At 40.2% G+C, this 14,470-nt stretch overlaps 2 protein-coding genes across 2 annotated transcripts; both read left to right on the forward strand.

Annotated features, from left to right (window-relative positions):
• Positions 1 to 712: 712 nt before the first annotated feature.
• Positions 713 to 7,720, forward strand: LOC108360901 (TATA-binding protein-associated factor 172-like; the record flags this gene model as incomplete). Its single annotated transcript, XM_017613362.1, is given in 11 exon segments — positions 713 to 1,501; positions 1,791 to 2,088; positions 2,159 to 2,897; positions 2,973 to 3,847; positions 4,052 to 4,181; positions 4,238 to 4,727; positions 4,815 to 5,051; positions 5,111 to 5,294; positions 5,296 to 6,604; positions 6,812 to 7,052; positions 7,123 to 7,720. Coding segments are annotated over 11 exon segments (5,739 nt in total), but the record flags the coding sequence as incomplete, so codon positions are not given.
• Positions 7,721 to 10,442: 2,722 nt separating this feature from the next.
• Positions 10,443 to 13,666, forward strand: LOC108360902 (uncharacterized). The gene is made up of 3 exons (XM_017613363.1): positions 10,443 to 10,715; positions 12,924 to 13,299; positions 13,393 to 13,666. Exons 1-3 carry the CDS (start codon positions 10,512 to 10,514, stop codon positions 13,572 to 13,574), a joined length of 762 nt encoding a protein of 253 aa, XP_017468852.1. The 5' UTR covers positions 10,443 to 10,511; the 3' UTR covers positions 13,575 to 13,666.
• Positions 13,667 to 14,470: the final 804 nt, after the last annotated feature.

A 14,470-nucleotide genomic window follows, 5' to 3' on the forward strand; every position in this document is an offset into this window, starting at 1 on the left:
GAGAGCTACAAATTTTTTCTTTCCACAACAAATTTACAACAAAAACACTACAATTAATGCCGTAGTTAACTTTTCCGATTTCGAAAAGTGTAGTGCTAACTTGACACACGTCAGAAGTCCATAAAGGGAAAGTTTTGCACCATCATGCGGTGGTGAGTTTTCGTTAATNAGATGTAGCTAAAACACTGAACATGTCGCAATGATACGCTCAGAAGTCCATAAAGGGAAAGTTTTGCACCATCATGCGGTGGTGAGTTTTCGTTAATACGAGGATAAGATAGGTCGTGCCAGCTGACACGGTCTACGGTTCTACGTCGGTGGCTGGTTGAGCTATTAAACTAAGCTTCTTAAATTTGTAAAGACTTGCTTGGTAACTTAATAAATATGGATTTAATAAATGTTTTTTGTCGACAAAATTCTTTTCATATACACACTTGATTTCAAGAGATTGAGGGTATCTCATAAGCTGCTTGCTGATGCACTTGAGGGCCATGTTCTGATATTGGCTATATTGGATTATACTTTATTTAACTGCACACATTCTTGTTCTCCGATCCGCTTGCAGGTTGGATCGTCTCTTCATATTGCTCGAGTCCGGCTCATCAGCAGTAACACGTCGCGCTGCGGCAAAACAAATCNTACACACTTGATTTCAAGAGATTGAGGGTATCTCATAAGCTGCTTGCTGACGCACTTGAGAGCCTTGTTCTGATATTGGCTATATTGGATTATACCTTATTTAACTGCACACATTCTTGTTCTCCAATCCGGTTGCAGGTTGGATCGTCTCTTCATATTGCTCGAGTCCGGCTCATCAGCAGTAACACGTCGCGCTGCGGCAAAACAAATTGGCGAAGTACAGAAGTTGTACCCCCATGAATTGCATGCACTTCTCAATCGTCTAATCGGATACTTGCACAGCACCTCGTGGGACACTCGCATCGCCGCTTCACAAGCCGTAGAGGCGATATTGCAAAATGTACCCGCTTGGAGGCCTGAATTATACGCGGCCATAAAACGTGAGACCATTAAAAAGGAGAAGGAAAGGGACGAAGATTCGACTGCAGTAGCTTCCATTACGGGTGGTGGAGGTGGTGGTGAGGACGATAGCTGTCAATCGGTGGCTACCACTGCCACAAACTCCAGCGAACATAGCTGCAGTCGAGATTTGCTTCAGCAACAACAGCAGCAGCAACGCGAACGATTATTATCGTTTGCGGAATTCGATTTGGAGCAAATATTGCATAAAGGTGCTCGCCTTATCGGTTCCGAGGGTATTGAATTCGATTTGAACGAAACGGAGAGCGCTGCAACACCAACGGGCGGTAGTGGCGCAAATGCAAGTGCCACGGCTGCGGAGCGGTTGAGTCGACAGCGTGCGCTGCTCAATGAGAAACTAGGGCTGACGCAGGCCTCGAAGTTGGGCGTGAATCTGACGGATATGATCACAGATGAGGATGTAATGAGTACCGGAAGCAACTACAATGCCAACGAGGAGAAGGTAAATAATGGCAACTTGAATGATATTAAATCTTTGTTGAGAAGGAAAAAGTGTTTAGGTCGACCTAAATAAAGCGATTAAGAGGCGCACTAAATGAAACCAAATTCTACTTAGCTACAATAGGGGATGATGGATCTTGCTTTTAGGTGAATGTCCTTAGTTTAATTTTTCCCACATACAATTTGGGTTGACCTTATCGCTGTTTAAACTTCAATGGTAGCCTTGCGAAAATTGGGTTGCCTCCATGCAATTTTCTTACGCTTATTTATCATTTTTATCCGTCCGACAGGTGCCCGTTGAGGATATACTGAATATAAAACCCAATTCCAATTTGATTCCTTCCAATGGGCAACAGCTTAGCTGCCGTGAAATGAATCGCGCCAAGCGCAAAGCGCGACAAAATATAAATACAACAACCAGTGGCGGCGGTGTAAATGCGACTGCAAATAGTTTAAGTCGAAGCAATAACAGCAACAGCAGTGGCATGGGAACCGGTAAAAATGGTGCCAGTATGGTCGACGAACCCGAACGCAAAAAATTGAAAGCAGATGCGCTAGAGCGACAGGAGGTTTTCTATACATTAAATGGTAAGTGCAAATAACGAAAATTTAAAATATGTAGACTTTACCTATGTAATTCATGCCCCCCCATATGCAGATCCCGTGCCGGATGCGACTGGTATGTGGATTGATGCCTTCAATTGGCCATTGGAAAACTTTTGTGCACGTCTCTATGTCGACCTCTTCAACCCGAGATGGGAGGTGCGTCACGGTGCAGCGACAGCTTTGCGTGAGCTTATTAATAATCACGCCAGCGGTGCAGGCAAAGGTATCGGTATGACACGTGAAGAGATGCAGCAACATCACAATCTCTGGATGGAGGATGCTGCGTTGCGTCTGCTGTGCGTACTATGCCTGGATCGTTTCGGTGACTTTGTATCCGATCAGGTGGTGGCGCCAGTACGTGAAACATGTGCGCAGGTGCTGGGAACTATTGTAAAAGAAATGCATGCAGAGCAAGTGCATCAAATAGTGCAGTTGTTGATTAAATTGCTGAAGCAGAAGGAGTGGGAAGTCCGTCACGGCGGCCTACTGGGTTTGAAGTATGTCTTTGTAGTGCGCGAAGATCTTTTGACGATTTATGTGCCGCAATCAATAAACGACATACTGTTGGCATTATTCGATGCCGTAGATGATGTGGGCGCCGTAGCCGCATCGACTCTGATTCCGATTGCAACCTGGTTGCCGAAATTGTTAAACCCAGTTCAGGTCTCGTCGATTGTGAAGATGCTATGGGATCTACTCCTGGATCAGGATGAATTGACGAGCGCATGTAATAGTTTTATGGGGCTGCTAGCGGCAATACTGTGTCTACCCAGTGCCGGATTTTGGATTCAGTGAGTGCTTTTTTTCATAACACAAAAAAATTAAAAAATAATAATTTCAACTTGTTTTTCTCTTAAATTGTGTAGAATGGAACCAATGTCCACGCTGGTGCCGCGACTTTGGCCCTTTCTTTCGCATAGCACCAGTTCGGTGCGAAAATCGACTTTACTGACACTCCAAACTCTCACCAGTTGCAATTTGAATAAGGACCAAATTGAAGCCATGACCAGTGCCACTCCCTCCACAAGCTCAAAACTTAGCACAACCGCAAATAATAATGGTAACGCCGTGGGTCAGGACTCTACCAATTTGCCGCAGTTGGCCATTGCCATAAATTTCGATTCCAAAAAATTAAACTTAAATCTAGGCGTCATCGATTGGCAGTGGAAACTGTTGCAGGACGCGCTACGCTTCATTTACGAACGCATTCTAGTCGAACCTCAGTCAGATATACAGGAGATGGCAACGAAAGTTTGGAAAAATCTATTGTTTAACGCTGATTTGGGAGCGTTATTGCATGCCGCCTGTCCGGTCGTTTCGTCGTGGATTTGCTTAGCCATGCAGCCAGCCAGGCTTGCTTTCGACTCATCCATTCTAATACACACCTCCGCTGTGCCGCAAAGCCCCTTAGGCACATCAGCCGATGCAAACGCAGCTGTAACATCCCGACGACGGGCGCAGCGTAATGCCGATGATTTGGGTGGCCACTCCATGAGCAGTACAGCACCGCAAAGATACTTTCTTGGCGGCAATGAGGCGACCCCATTGGATGTTCGTGAGCGTAATGTGGTGCGTGCGCGTGTAACGGCAGCACGAGTGCTGGGCGCGCTCTCGAAATATCTGGTGCAGCCGGCTCCAGGAGTGACTTATACGCCAAATATGGAATCCCCCATGGATTGTTATACAAAAGTGTTGTTGGGGCACTTAAATTCGCGGTCGGCAGTGCAGCGCATTGTATGCGGTGAGTCATAAATAAAAAAAAATAAAAAATTAGATATATTCTTTTGAAGTGCAACATCAGCGGCGGCAATAAAAATAAAATTCCCACGAAAAATGTTTCCAGTAAGAAATTAGAAATGAATGAAGTTTTACTTCCGTAGAGTAGCTTAATTTGTGGTTTTTAATTTGACTGACTTCACCCTTCATGCTTGGAATTCTTTTTTAGGTCTGATCATCGCATTCTGGGCACAAATAGATCCTTCCATGCGCCTAGCCGCACCGAAGCTGGCAGAGAAATTACGCACGTGTGTCATGGAGTATGTTTACTATGACGAAGTAGCCGTTTCGTTTACAAGGTAATTTTGTGAGCGTTTAAACCTACATGAATGTACTTTCAGTTGTATTTTCTCAGGTTGCACCAGGAGGCTCATGATCTCATTGCTACATTGAAGCAATACAAAATACCCATAAATGATTTAAATTTTGGTCGCGTTCTCACATTAGATCAAATAGAGGCAATTGCCACCACCCTGACCGAGGGGTTTAGTCGCTATGGGCTTAAGCCAAAATTACACGAAACACTTGAGGAGCGCAGGCGCGGCTTGCGAGCCTCTTTCGCGCAGACTTCAGCAGAACAATGCGCCTATAATATAAGCGCACAAGCGGCATTGGCGGGTGCCATTGTCTGCATGCAATGCTTACCAGAGAAGTTGAATCCGGTTGTAAAACCGCTTATGGAGTCGATAAAACGAGAAGAGTGTGAGTTATTGCAACAACTTTCAGCGGAATTCCTGGTGCAGCTAATGCATCAGGTGTGTGATAGAAATCCTAGTCCTAATAGTAAAATACTGACTAACTTGTGTACGCTGCTGAAGAGTGATCCTCAGTTTACGCCCAAAATTGTGAGTAAATACAATGATTATTGAGAGAAATTTTGTTAGCAATTATAACCTATTTATGTTTGCATACAATTTTGCTATGATTTGCAGACTATAAGCCAATTGTCATTGAAAAAGACTACATTGCCCCAGTCAGCGGTTGCTTCGAATAACTGCGTTTATTACGGCATTTTAACATTAAATTTGCAACAAAATAATGCACAAATTGGAAGCGCAGGTAGTCGTGCAGGTGCTGGGGGACCGAGTGGCTCACGTGGCCCAGGTAGGCCGCCACTAAGTGAAGCGAATGCCACAGCGGAAAATGGTGTCAATGCAGTAAACGCGGCGGTAAGTGTTATGAGAATCAAAAAAAATTTCAATACTTTAGTTTTACCGCTTCCTTACAGGAATTAAAACAGTTCCGCGTTCAACGCCTGGGCGCCTCTTGTGCCATATCGAAAATTTGCTTAAGCTTCACAGTAGAGATCTTTTCCAAAATGCCGGTTTTCGAGCAAATTTTGTTTGCTAAAATTGAGGAATTTACAACAGCTTATCCGAATATGGAATTACTATCAGATGCTCCGCTAGATTTAGCAANTAACTTTCAAATATTCCATATGCAATTCTGTGTGTTTCCACCTTTCAGGTTGCATGAGCGATCCCGATGAATCTGTACGTTTGCTTTCCACGCACTGCTTTGCCACACTTGTTCAACTTATGCCATTAGATTCGCGTAGCAAGTCAATCAAGAATGAGATTCCTTCCGCTGAGTTACAGGAGCGAAAGATACGCGATCGCGAATTTCTTGATTACCTATTCACGCCAAAGACTATACCCGACTACAAAGTACCGATACCCTTATCGGTAGAGCTTCGTTCTTACCAACAAGCAGGCGTTAACTGGCTATGGTTTTTGAACAAATACAATTTGCATGGCATTCTTTGCGATGACATGGGTTTGGGTAAGACACTTCAAACCATTTGCATTCTCGCAGGCGAACACTACCAGCGCACTATGGACAGAGAAGCATCACTGCCAAGCCTAGTGATTTGTCCACCGACGCTCACAGGTCATTGGGTCTATGAGGTGGAAAAATTCCTAGAAAGATCGAAAGTTTTACGTCCACTACATTACGTAGGTTTGCCTATCGGACGTGAAAAACTGCGCTGCCAAATTGGGCCGTGTAATCTGGTCGTGGCATCATACGACACAGTACGAAAGGATATAGATTTCTTCAGCAATATACACTGGAACTACTGTGTGCTGGACGAAGGTCACATTATAAAGAACGGCAAGACAAAAAGTTCGAAGGCCATTAAAATGCTTAAGGCCAGACATCGGCTAATACTTTCTGGTACGCCTATTCAAAACAATGTATTGGAGCTTTGGTCCCTTTTTGACTTCCTGATGCCTGGTTTTCTTGGCACTGAGAAACAATTTATTGCGCGTTACAGTCGGCCAATATTAGCTTCCCGCGATTCAAAGAGTTCCTCCAAGGAACAGGAAGCTGGCGTCTTAGCAATGGAGGCATTACATCGCCAGGTATTGCCATTCTTGTTGCGTCGCGTGAAGGAGGATGTGTTGACCGATTTACCACCTAAAATCACACAAGACTTGTTGTGCGAATTGAGTCCGTTACAAGAACGTTTATATGAGGACTTCAGTCGTACACATTTGAATTCACATTGGAAGGATTGTTTGGATAGCCTGGGTGAGAGTGATACCATCAGCAAGAAGGCTCACATTTTCCACGATTTGCGTTATTTACAAAACGTTTGCAATCACCCGAAATTGGTGTTGACACCAAAGCATTCGGAGTACGCAAAGATTGCGCAGGAGTTGCAGCAACAGCAGAGCTCACTTGATGATATAGAGCACTCGGCGAAATTGCCAGCACTGAAGTGAGTGAAAAAACAATTAACTAATTAATTATTTTTACTGCTGTACGTTTATAGTTTATACNACTTGATGATATAGAGCACTCGGCGAAATTGCCAGCACTGAAGTGAGTGAGAAAACAATTAACTAATTAATTATTTTTACTGCTGTACGTTTATAGTTTATACTTGAGTGCTCGATTTAATGATCATCATTAAATTTTTTTTCAGACAATTGTTGCTCGATTGCGGCATTGGCGTCCAAACTGAATCGGTCAGTCAACATCGTGCGCTTATTTTCTGTCAACTAAAGGCCATGTTAAATATAGTGGAACACGATTTGTTGCGCAAACATTTGCCAACGGTGTCTTATTTACGCCTAGACGGCAGCGTGCCGGCATCACTGCGTCAAGACATTGTGCACAACTTCAACACCGATCCGAGTATCGATGTGCTACTCCTCACCACACAGGTAAACTCAAATAAAATATATGTAATTTTGTTCTTCATTTAGCAAACTCTCTTTTATCTTCGCACTCAAGGTCGGCGGACTTGGCTTGAATTTGACTGGCGCTGACACAGTCATATTTGTCGAGCACGACTGGAATCCAATGAAGGATCTACAAGCCATGGATCGTGCGCATCGTATTGGCCAGAAGAAAGTGGTGAATGTATATCGGTTGATAACTCAAAAAACACTCGAAGAGAAAATAATGGGATTACAAAAGTTTAAAATCCTCACCGCCAATACCGTGGTCAGTTCAGAGAACGCCTCGATGGATACAATGGGCACAGCACAGCTCTTCGATTTATTTAATCCAAATGGCAATGACAAAGAGGGAGCAAATGGTGCGCCAGCATCGAATGCGGCCAGTGGTGCACCAATGTCTATGAATGCAATCATCGAAAATCTGCCAGAGCTATGGTCGGAACAGCAGTACGATGAGGAATACGATGTGACAAATTTCGTACAGGGCTTAAAGAAGTAGAAGAATAGTAATGGAAACATACGGAGTTTGTAGATTGACAAGAGACATATTAGACAAGTAGACAAAGAAGGCGCACGGAAATTTAATAGCTGAGATAAATACATGGATTCCATTTTTTAAGCTTCCAGCCATTGACATGGTGTAATAGCACATTTTTCTCNAAGAAGTAGAAGAATAGTAATGGAAACATACGGAGTTTGTAGATTGACAATGAGACATATTAGACAAGTAGACAAAGAAGGCGCACGGAAATTTAATAATTGAGATACAAACATGGATTCCATTTTTTAAGCTTCCAGCCATTGACATGGTGTAATAGCACATTTTTCTACAGCTAATGACGCTTGGACACACCACAATTGCAAAGCCCGGTTTGCTTTTTTACTATTACCATATCAAATATCTTGAGAGATCTAGTATAAATAAGCATGCTACTTGAAATATGCAACTTTTAATTTATTTAAACAGCATATCAAAAAAAAAAAAAAATATGCAAGACCATTCATATATATACGTTTATATGTATTTCTTAGGTTTTACTGTTCCTTTTTTTTAAATAATTTGTAAGCNAAAAAAAAAAAAAAAAAAAAAAATATGCAAGACCATTCATATATATACGTTTATATGTATTTCTTAGGTTTTACTGTTCCTTTTTTTAAAATAATTTGTAAGCGCTTTCTCTTTGCTAGTTTCCTTTTTTACTGTGTGAGNCATATATATACGTTTATATGTATTTCTTAGGTTTTACTGTTCCTTTTTTTTAAATAATTTGTAAGCGCTCTCTTTGCTAGTTTCCTTTTTTACTGTGTGAGCAAACAACACACACACTTCGTTTGTAGTTTGGAGGGACAGTAAACAATTTTACCAATAAATCACAAAATAATAAAAGTTAATTGGGAAGTTTGTTATTTCTGTGTTATGGCCACCTCTTCTGACGATTTGTTGTTATCAGTGATACTAATTATCTCAGTTGTAATATTGCATTAAGAATGTGGATTTCAGTTACCAACTTTACAGTGTTACACCGACAATTACAAAACCACATTTTTTATACACACACACATTGGTACATAAATACAAATGCATCTGCGTAAATAAAGTTGCGTTATGTTCAGTGAAGATAATAAAACCTAAAAATTTACGCATACAGTGATTACCTGGAGAAGTATATACATTAGGGTGGGCCAGAAAAAAATTAATTTGGGAATCTCGTTGAAATTAATTGGAGAGATCTGGGATCAGTGAAACGTAAAACACTCGATATTTTGAGATAACACAGATTTGGGCTCATCATATACATTCAACGGCCANCACTTCGTTTGTAGTTTGGAGGGACAGTAAACAATTTTACCAATAAATCACAAAATAATAAAAGTTAATTGGGAAGTTTGTTATTTCTGTGTTATGCCACTTCTTCTGACGATTTGTTGTTTTATCAGTGATACTAATTATCTCAGTTGTAATATTGCATTAAGAATGTGGATTTCACTTACCAACTTTACATTGTTCACCGACAATTACAAAACAACATTTTTTATACACACACACATATGTACATAAATACAAATGCATCTGCGTGTTATGTTCAGTGAAGATAATAAAACCTAAAAATTTACGCATACAGTGATTACCTGGATAAGTATATACATTAGGGTGGGCCAGAAAAAAATTAATTTGGGAATCTCGTTACACATACCCTTGAAATTAATTGGAGATCTGGGATCAGTGAAACGTAAAACACTCGATATTTTGAGATAACACAGATCTGGGCTTATCATATACATTCAACGGCCCTTTAGGGGTACATACATAAGTTTGCTGCGACGATAGTAGACCCGTATATATATACAAGAGTAAGATTTATAAAAAAGTGAAGCCTACCCAGGAGCTCCTCGAAAGTTGTTGAAGGTCGAGATATGCCATAACGAGCTAGAGAGAGATTCGGTATCATCGGATACAGTGGAATTGAAAATTGAACTTTCAGGGGGAACGGATTTTCGGTATTTTACAGCAATAAATCTTTCTTCGTTATTTAGACCAAAAAGTAACAACTAAGCGGGTGTGCATTGCTCACAATTTCCCTTCAGATTCTGGTACACCCTAATGTGCATACATTTGTCTGTTTGTAGGTATGCGTTAAGAGTTCTTTTGTACATACATATGTATTTATGTATATCCCATTATACGGCTTTCTCTCNAAGTGAAGCCTACCCAGGAGCTCCTCGAAAGTTGTTGAAGGTCGAGATATCCCATAACGAGCTAGAGAGAGATTCGGTATCATCGGACACAGTGGACAAATTGAACTTTCAGGGGGAACGGGTTTTCGGTATTTTACAGCAATAAATCTTTCTTCGTTATTTAGACCAAAAAGTAACAACTAAGGGGGTGTGCGTTTGCTCACAATTTCCCTTCAGATTCTGGTACACCCTCATGTGCATACATTTGTATGTTTGTAGGTATGCGTTAAGAGTTCTTTTGTACATATGTATTTATGTATATCCCATTATACGGCTATTATGCGTGTGCGCGCCAGTATGAGTGAATTGCAGCACAGCGTCTTTTGATAAGGCCCCCGTTTTTTTTTTTTTTATCAGCACCATTAGCCTGGGGGCTGCTGATAATGTGATTGGACTCGTAAAAAGTGTTGTCTTTAATAAATGTGTATAAAAAATGCTCATCCACAACGCTAGTCGCAATCAATCGTGAACAACAAACCAGAGTTGACATATGTACTAAGAGTACATCAAGGGTCGCAGAATCCGGTTCGTGAAATTAAAAATACTTACGAATTTGCAACTCATAGTCCATATATGTTTTGATTGATGTCCAGCATAATGAAGGACAACAAGCAGGGCATTCNGTACTAAGAGTACATCAAGGGTCGCAGAATCCGGTTCGTGAAATTAAAAAATACTTACGAATTTGCAACTTATAGTCCATATATGTTTCGATTGATGTCCAGCATAATGAAGGACTACAAGCAGGGCATGTTCATTGTTTTGGCTTTTCTGCCATGGTTGTGCATTAATTTGGTGAATGGGCATGGCATGATGCTGGATCCACCGAGTCGTTCATCGCGTTGGCGCTACAACGCATCTGCGCCGAAAAACTATGATGACAATGGATTAAATTGTGGTGGCATGACGGTAAGAACAGCGGATTGGCAAAGCGGAGCCGGGTTATCAACAATATTTAATATACATATCGTCGTTTAAAGTACAAAACCGCGTATCGTCATTCGGCAAAACCGCGTAACTGACATTGGCTGCCAAAAATTGGATTTGCTCACACAAGCTCTTGGCTCAATCCTTATCCATTCGTCCTGAAATATACTAGGCTGATATGCGATTGCATTATAGAAAAGAGAATAATTTTGAAATATTAGTGTTTTTACACTCTAGAAATTAATTTCTACAACTTCATATACGCGGTTTTGCATTTTGCTGATACGCGGTTTTGCACTTTAAACGACGATATGTATGTATGTATGTACATAGATAATTAGAATAGCCGTTAGTGAAATTCGAATAGTTTTTTGTAAGATGAAAAAATAGTGCGTGAAATACTGCCAAAAGGTTGTGAGTTCGATCATCAAAACGGAAGCGACATACAGTGGCGGGAAAATAAAAAGGAAAGCGACACTTTAACAAGTTTTGGCTATATTTCTTTGCTTTATTTCATGTTTATTGTATATTTTATATACATATATTATTTATGAAAGTATAGCTCACTCACTAACCAAAACTATGTAAGTCTGAAATTCTAACTTTTTAAAAAAGTTGGGAAAATTCTATAAAATTCCATCAAAATTTCAAATTTCTTAATCACTAATCTTATGACATGCCAAAGTATGTTCGACAATTTGGTTATAAGGAGGAAAATATAGAACATGAAATTTTGATGAGCATTTTGTGAAATTCGTCGAGCTTTTATAAATATTGTACAAAGTTTAAAATTTTGACTTACGCGGTTCCTGTTAGTGAGATATACTTTAATAATAAAAAAATAATAATAAAAGAAAAAGGGCAAAACTAATTCAAATGCCGATTTTTTGCCTACCAGCATACATACGCAGCTTATAGAAATGTTAGATTTCGTGCACAAGCTCCGAGCTCCTAACGTCGCCTGGATAATAAGATCTTTCGATTGGTGTTATCAGTTTTTGTATATTTCCTTTAGTTTGCGAGATATTGACTAAATTTTCAATTCAAAGAATTCCATAGAGCGGGCGGCGCAGTGGTTTCAAACCTAAAAGGAACGCCTTTTAAACAAGATAAAACATATTTTTTGATTTATTTCATGATTTTTTCGTTTTTATGTGATTTTTACTACATAATATGCAAATAATTTTTTAATTTAACATGTTTTCATTAAAAAGAAGAGAAAACGTCAATCCTTATTAATTATAAACAAAATTAGGAGCGTTTTGCAAAACCGTAAAGCCTTCTATCTAAGGCCTATTATCGGACCACTCCCAAAACACTCGGTCTTGGTTATCCTCGAATGATTTAAAGTCCTTTTAACAAAATCCTGGGTGAATAGGGGAGTCCGCACGGAGTCTTTCCGGATTAACTGGGTGAGGGATGCTGAAATTACCCTTTTAATTGTGCACCCTGTAGACTCCGCTGGTTGGCTGTGTAGGAGACATTTAAAATGTTCCTCGTACATGTGCCGGACTTAAAAATTTACTACGTTCAATGCAGTTGGTTTTTGCTTTTCTGATACATACATACTCATTCGAGTCCCTTTTCACTCCATATTGGGAGCGCTCCGAAAACGTTCTTTCAAGGTGTTGCGCTCCGCATTTGGCTGGCTGAGATAAATATCGTAAAAATTTTTTATTGCACAAAACGATGTGGGGACTTATGTATAGTTCGATGAAATGCATCATAATCAGTCAAAAAGCTAATTTTGTGTTTTTAGTTACTTAGTTGCGGCTTTTTGTATTCAGCGATGATGTGAGTTACGCCCTTTCCATACTATACTAACGATATGTATCCAACTGCAAAAAAAGTGGAGGTTATTAATTTTTCGGATTTTTTTAACTATCTTTTTTTTTTAAGTATGTTACTGAATAACTTTGGACCACATGAACCGGCTTCGATAATCCATTTTTTATGGGAAAGGGTGTACCTTAAGAGCTGTCCCATACTAAATTCGTTTATTTCCGATCCTTGGGTCATGAAGAAACTAAGAGTACTCCTAAATTTGTATAAGAGCATTTAAGTCGGTTGTTGTCTTTTACTTAAATATTACTCGTATTCAAAAATTTACTTAAAATCAAAAGCCGAAACCGGCCCGATAAAATATTTTGAAAGTACATATGTATGTATGTATGTATATGTATACTTCAGGTGCAATGGAACACAAATAACGGCAAATGTGGGCTATGTGGAGATAACTATGCCTTGTCAACGCCACGAGCCAACGAAATTGGTGGTTATTATGGCGGTGTTGGCGTAATAACGAAAGCATTTCACGGTTCCTATACCGCTAGAGTAGGGATACGCATCACCGCAAATCATTTAGGCTATTTTCGTTTTGATATCTGCGATTTGACTGAATTTGGCGCAGAATCGGAGGACTGCTTTAGCAAACATTCGCTGCGCTTCGTTGATGGTTCGAGTCGAATGTATATTGGCAGTACAATCGGCTGGATTGATGCAGACTTAGTTTTATCTGAAAACTTGAACTGCGAACATTGTGTGCTCCGTTGGACCTATACTGGTGGTGAGTTACATTATTTTGCAATGTAGCTGCAAAATGCAATGAATCATATGAAAAATGGTGAATCTAAGAAAACTCTTCTTATACATATTCTAGGAAACAACTGGGGCCCTTGTGGGAATGGTACAAGTGCTATGGGCTGTGGGCCGCAGGAAACATTCGTCAATTGTGCTGATGTTAGTATTGTATATCCAGTTAATCGGCTAGCGCATTCGCGGCGTCTGAATGAATATACAGTGGATATGCCTGTGGACGTTGAGGCTCCAGATTTTTTTTAGAAGGAAATAAGATTCCAACAAAAGAAGTTCGATGGCATTTGAAAGGAGCAATCTATTAAAATGGACATGCATATGTGCATATGTAACTATAACAATTGAGTGTTTATTTTATTAAATCATCCATAAATCGAGACATGGTCCGAGTGGTCAGTGAGGACCAATGAAAAGCGAGCATCTGTTAGATATTCGGCCTTTATGCTTGTCGACGGACAGGACCTACAGTTTCACGCCGACTCTGAACGGCGATTGCATTTTTATGAGAAGCTGTTTTGCGATGTTTTGCTTTGACCAGGGCTTGAACTCAGGCCCTGCGGAGTGGAAGCGCGCACTGCTTACCACTACACCACAGCGGCTGTGTGTTAAATAGTTTGTAAAAACTAAAGTAAAGAAATCGGTTAAAAAACACCCTATCTCAGCTCTCACTTCAAAAACGCACTATATAAACAAATTTTCAGTTGAGATAGGACGTTTTTTAAATGAAGTCGGAGATAGGGCATTTTTGAACCGGGTGAACAGATATTTTAGGGTTCAAACTAGAGATGAATGCGGGATATCGGGACCCGCGGGACCCACGGTACTGATTTCCAGTTGGCCGAGATAGGCGATATCACGAAGGTTTATAAAAATTTTACAGGTGGTACGGGAACCTAAATCCTTTCCCGACACTCCCGATAAATCCGCAACCTCCACAAATTCAGAAGATTTTCCTTAAAAACGATGTGTGAAATATGCGTTTTTTTATGTTTTATTGAGACGAAAACGAACAGCAAAGCAAAAGAAAATAATCGGAAGATTCCATATCTTTCATTATCATTATTTTTTATTATTTAAAACTAATTTGAAACACATGTGACTTTTTCTTAGTGATAGATAGGGTTCGGGACCAAAAAATTGAA

Source organism: Rhagoletis zephyria, unplaced genomic scaffold, assembly GCF_001687245.7.
Source record: "Rhagoletis zephyria isolate East Lansing unplaced genomic scaffold, Rhagoletis_zephyria_1.1 Rzeph_scaffold_00650, whole genome shotgun sequence".
NCBI classification, from domain to species: Eukaryota; Metazoa; Arthropoda; class Insecta; order Diptera; family Tephritidae; genus Rhagoletis; species Rhagoletis zephyria.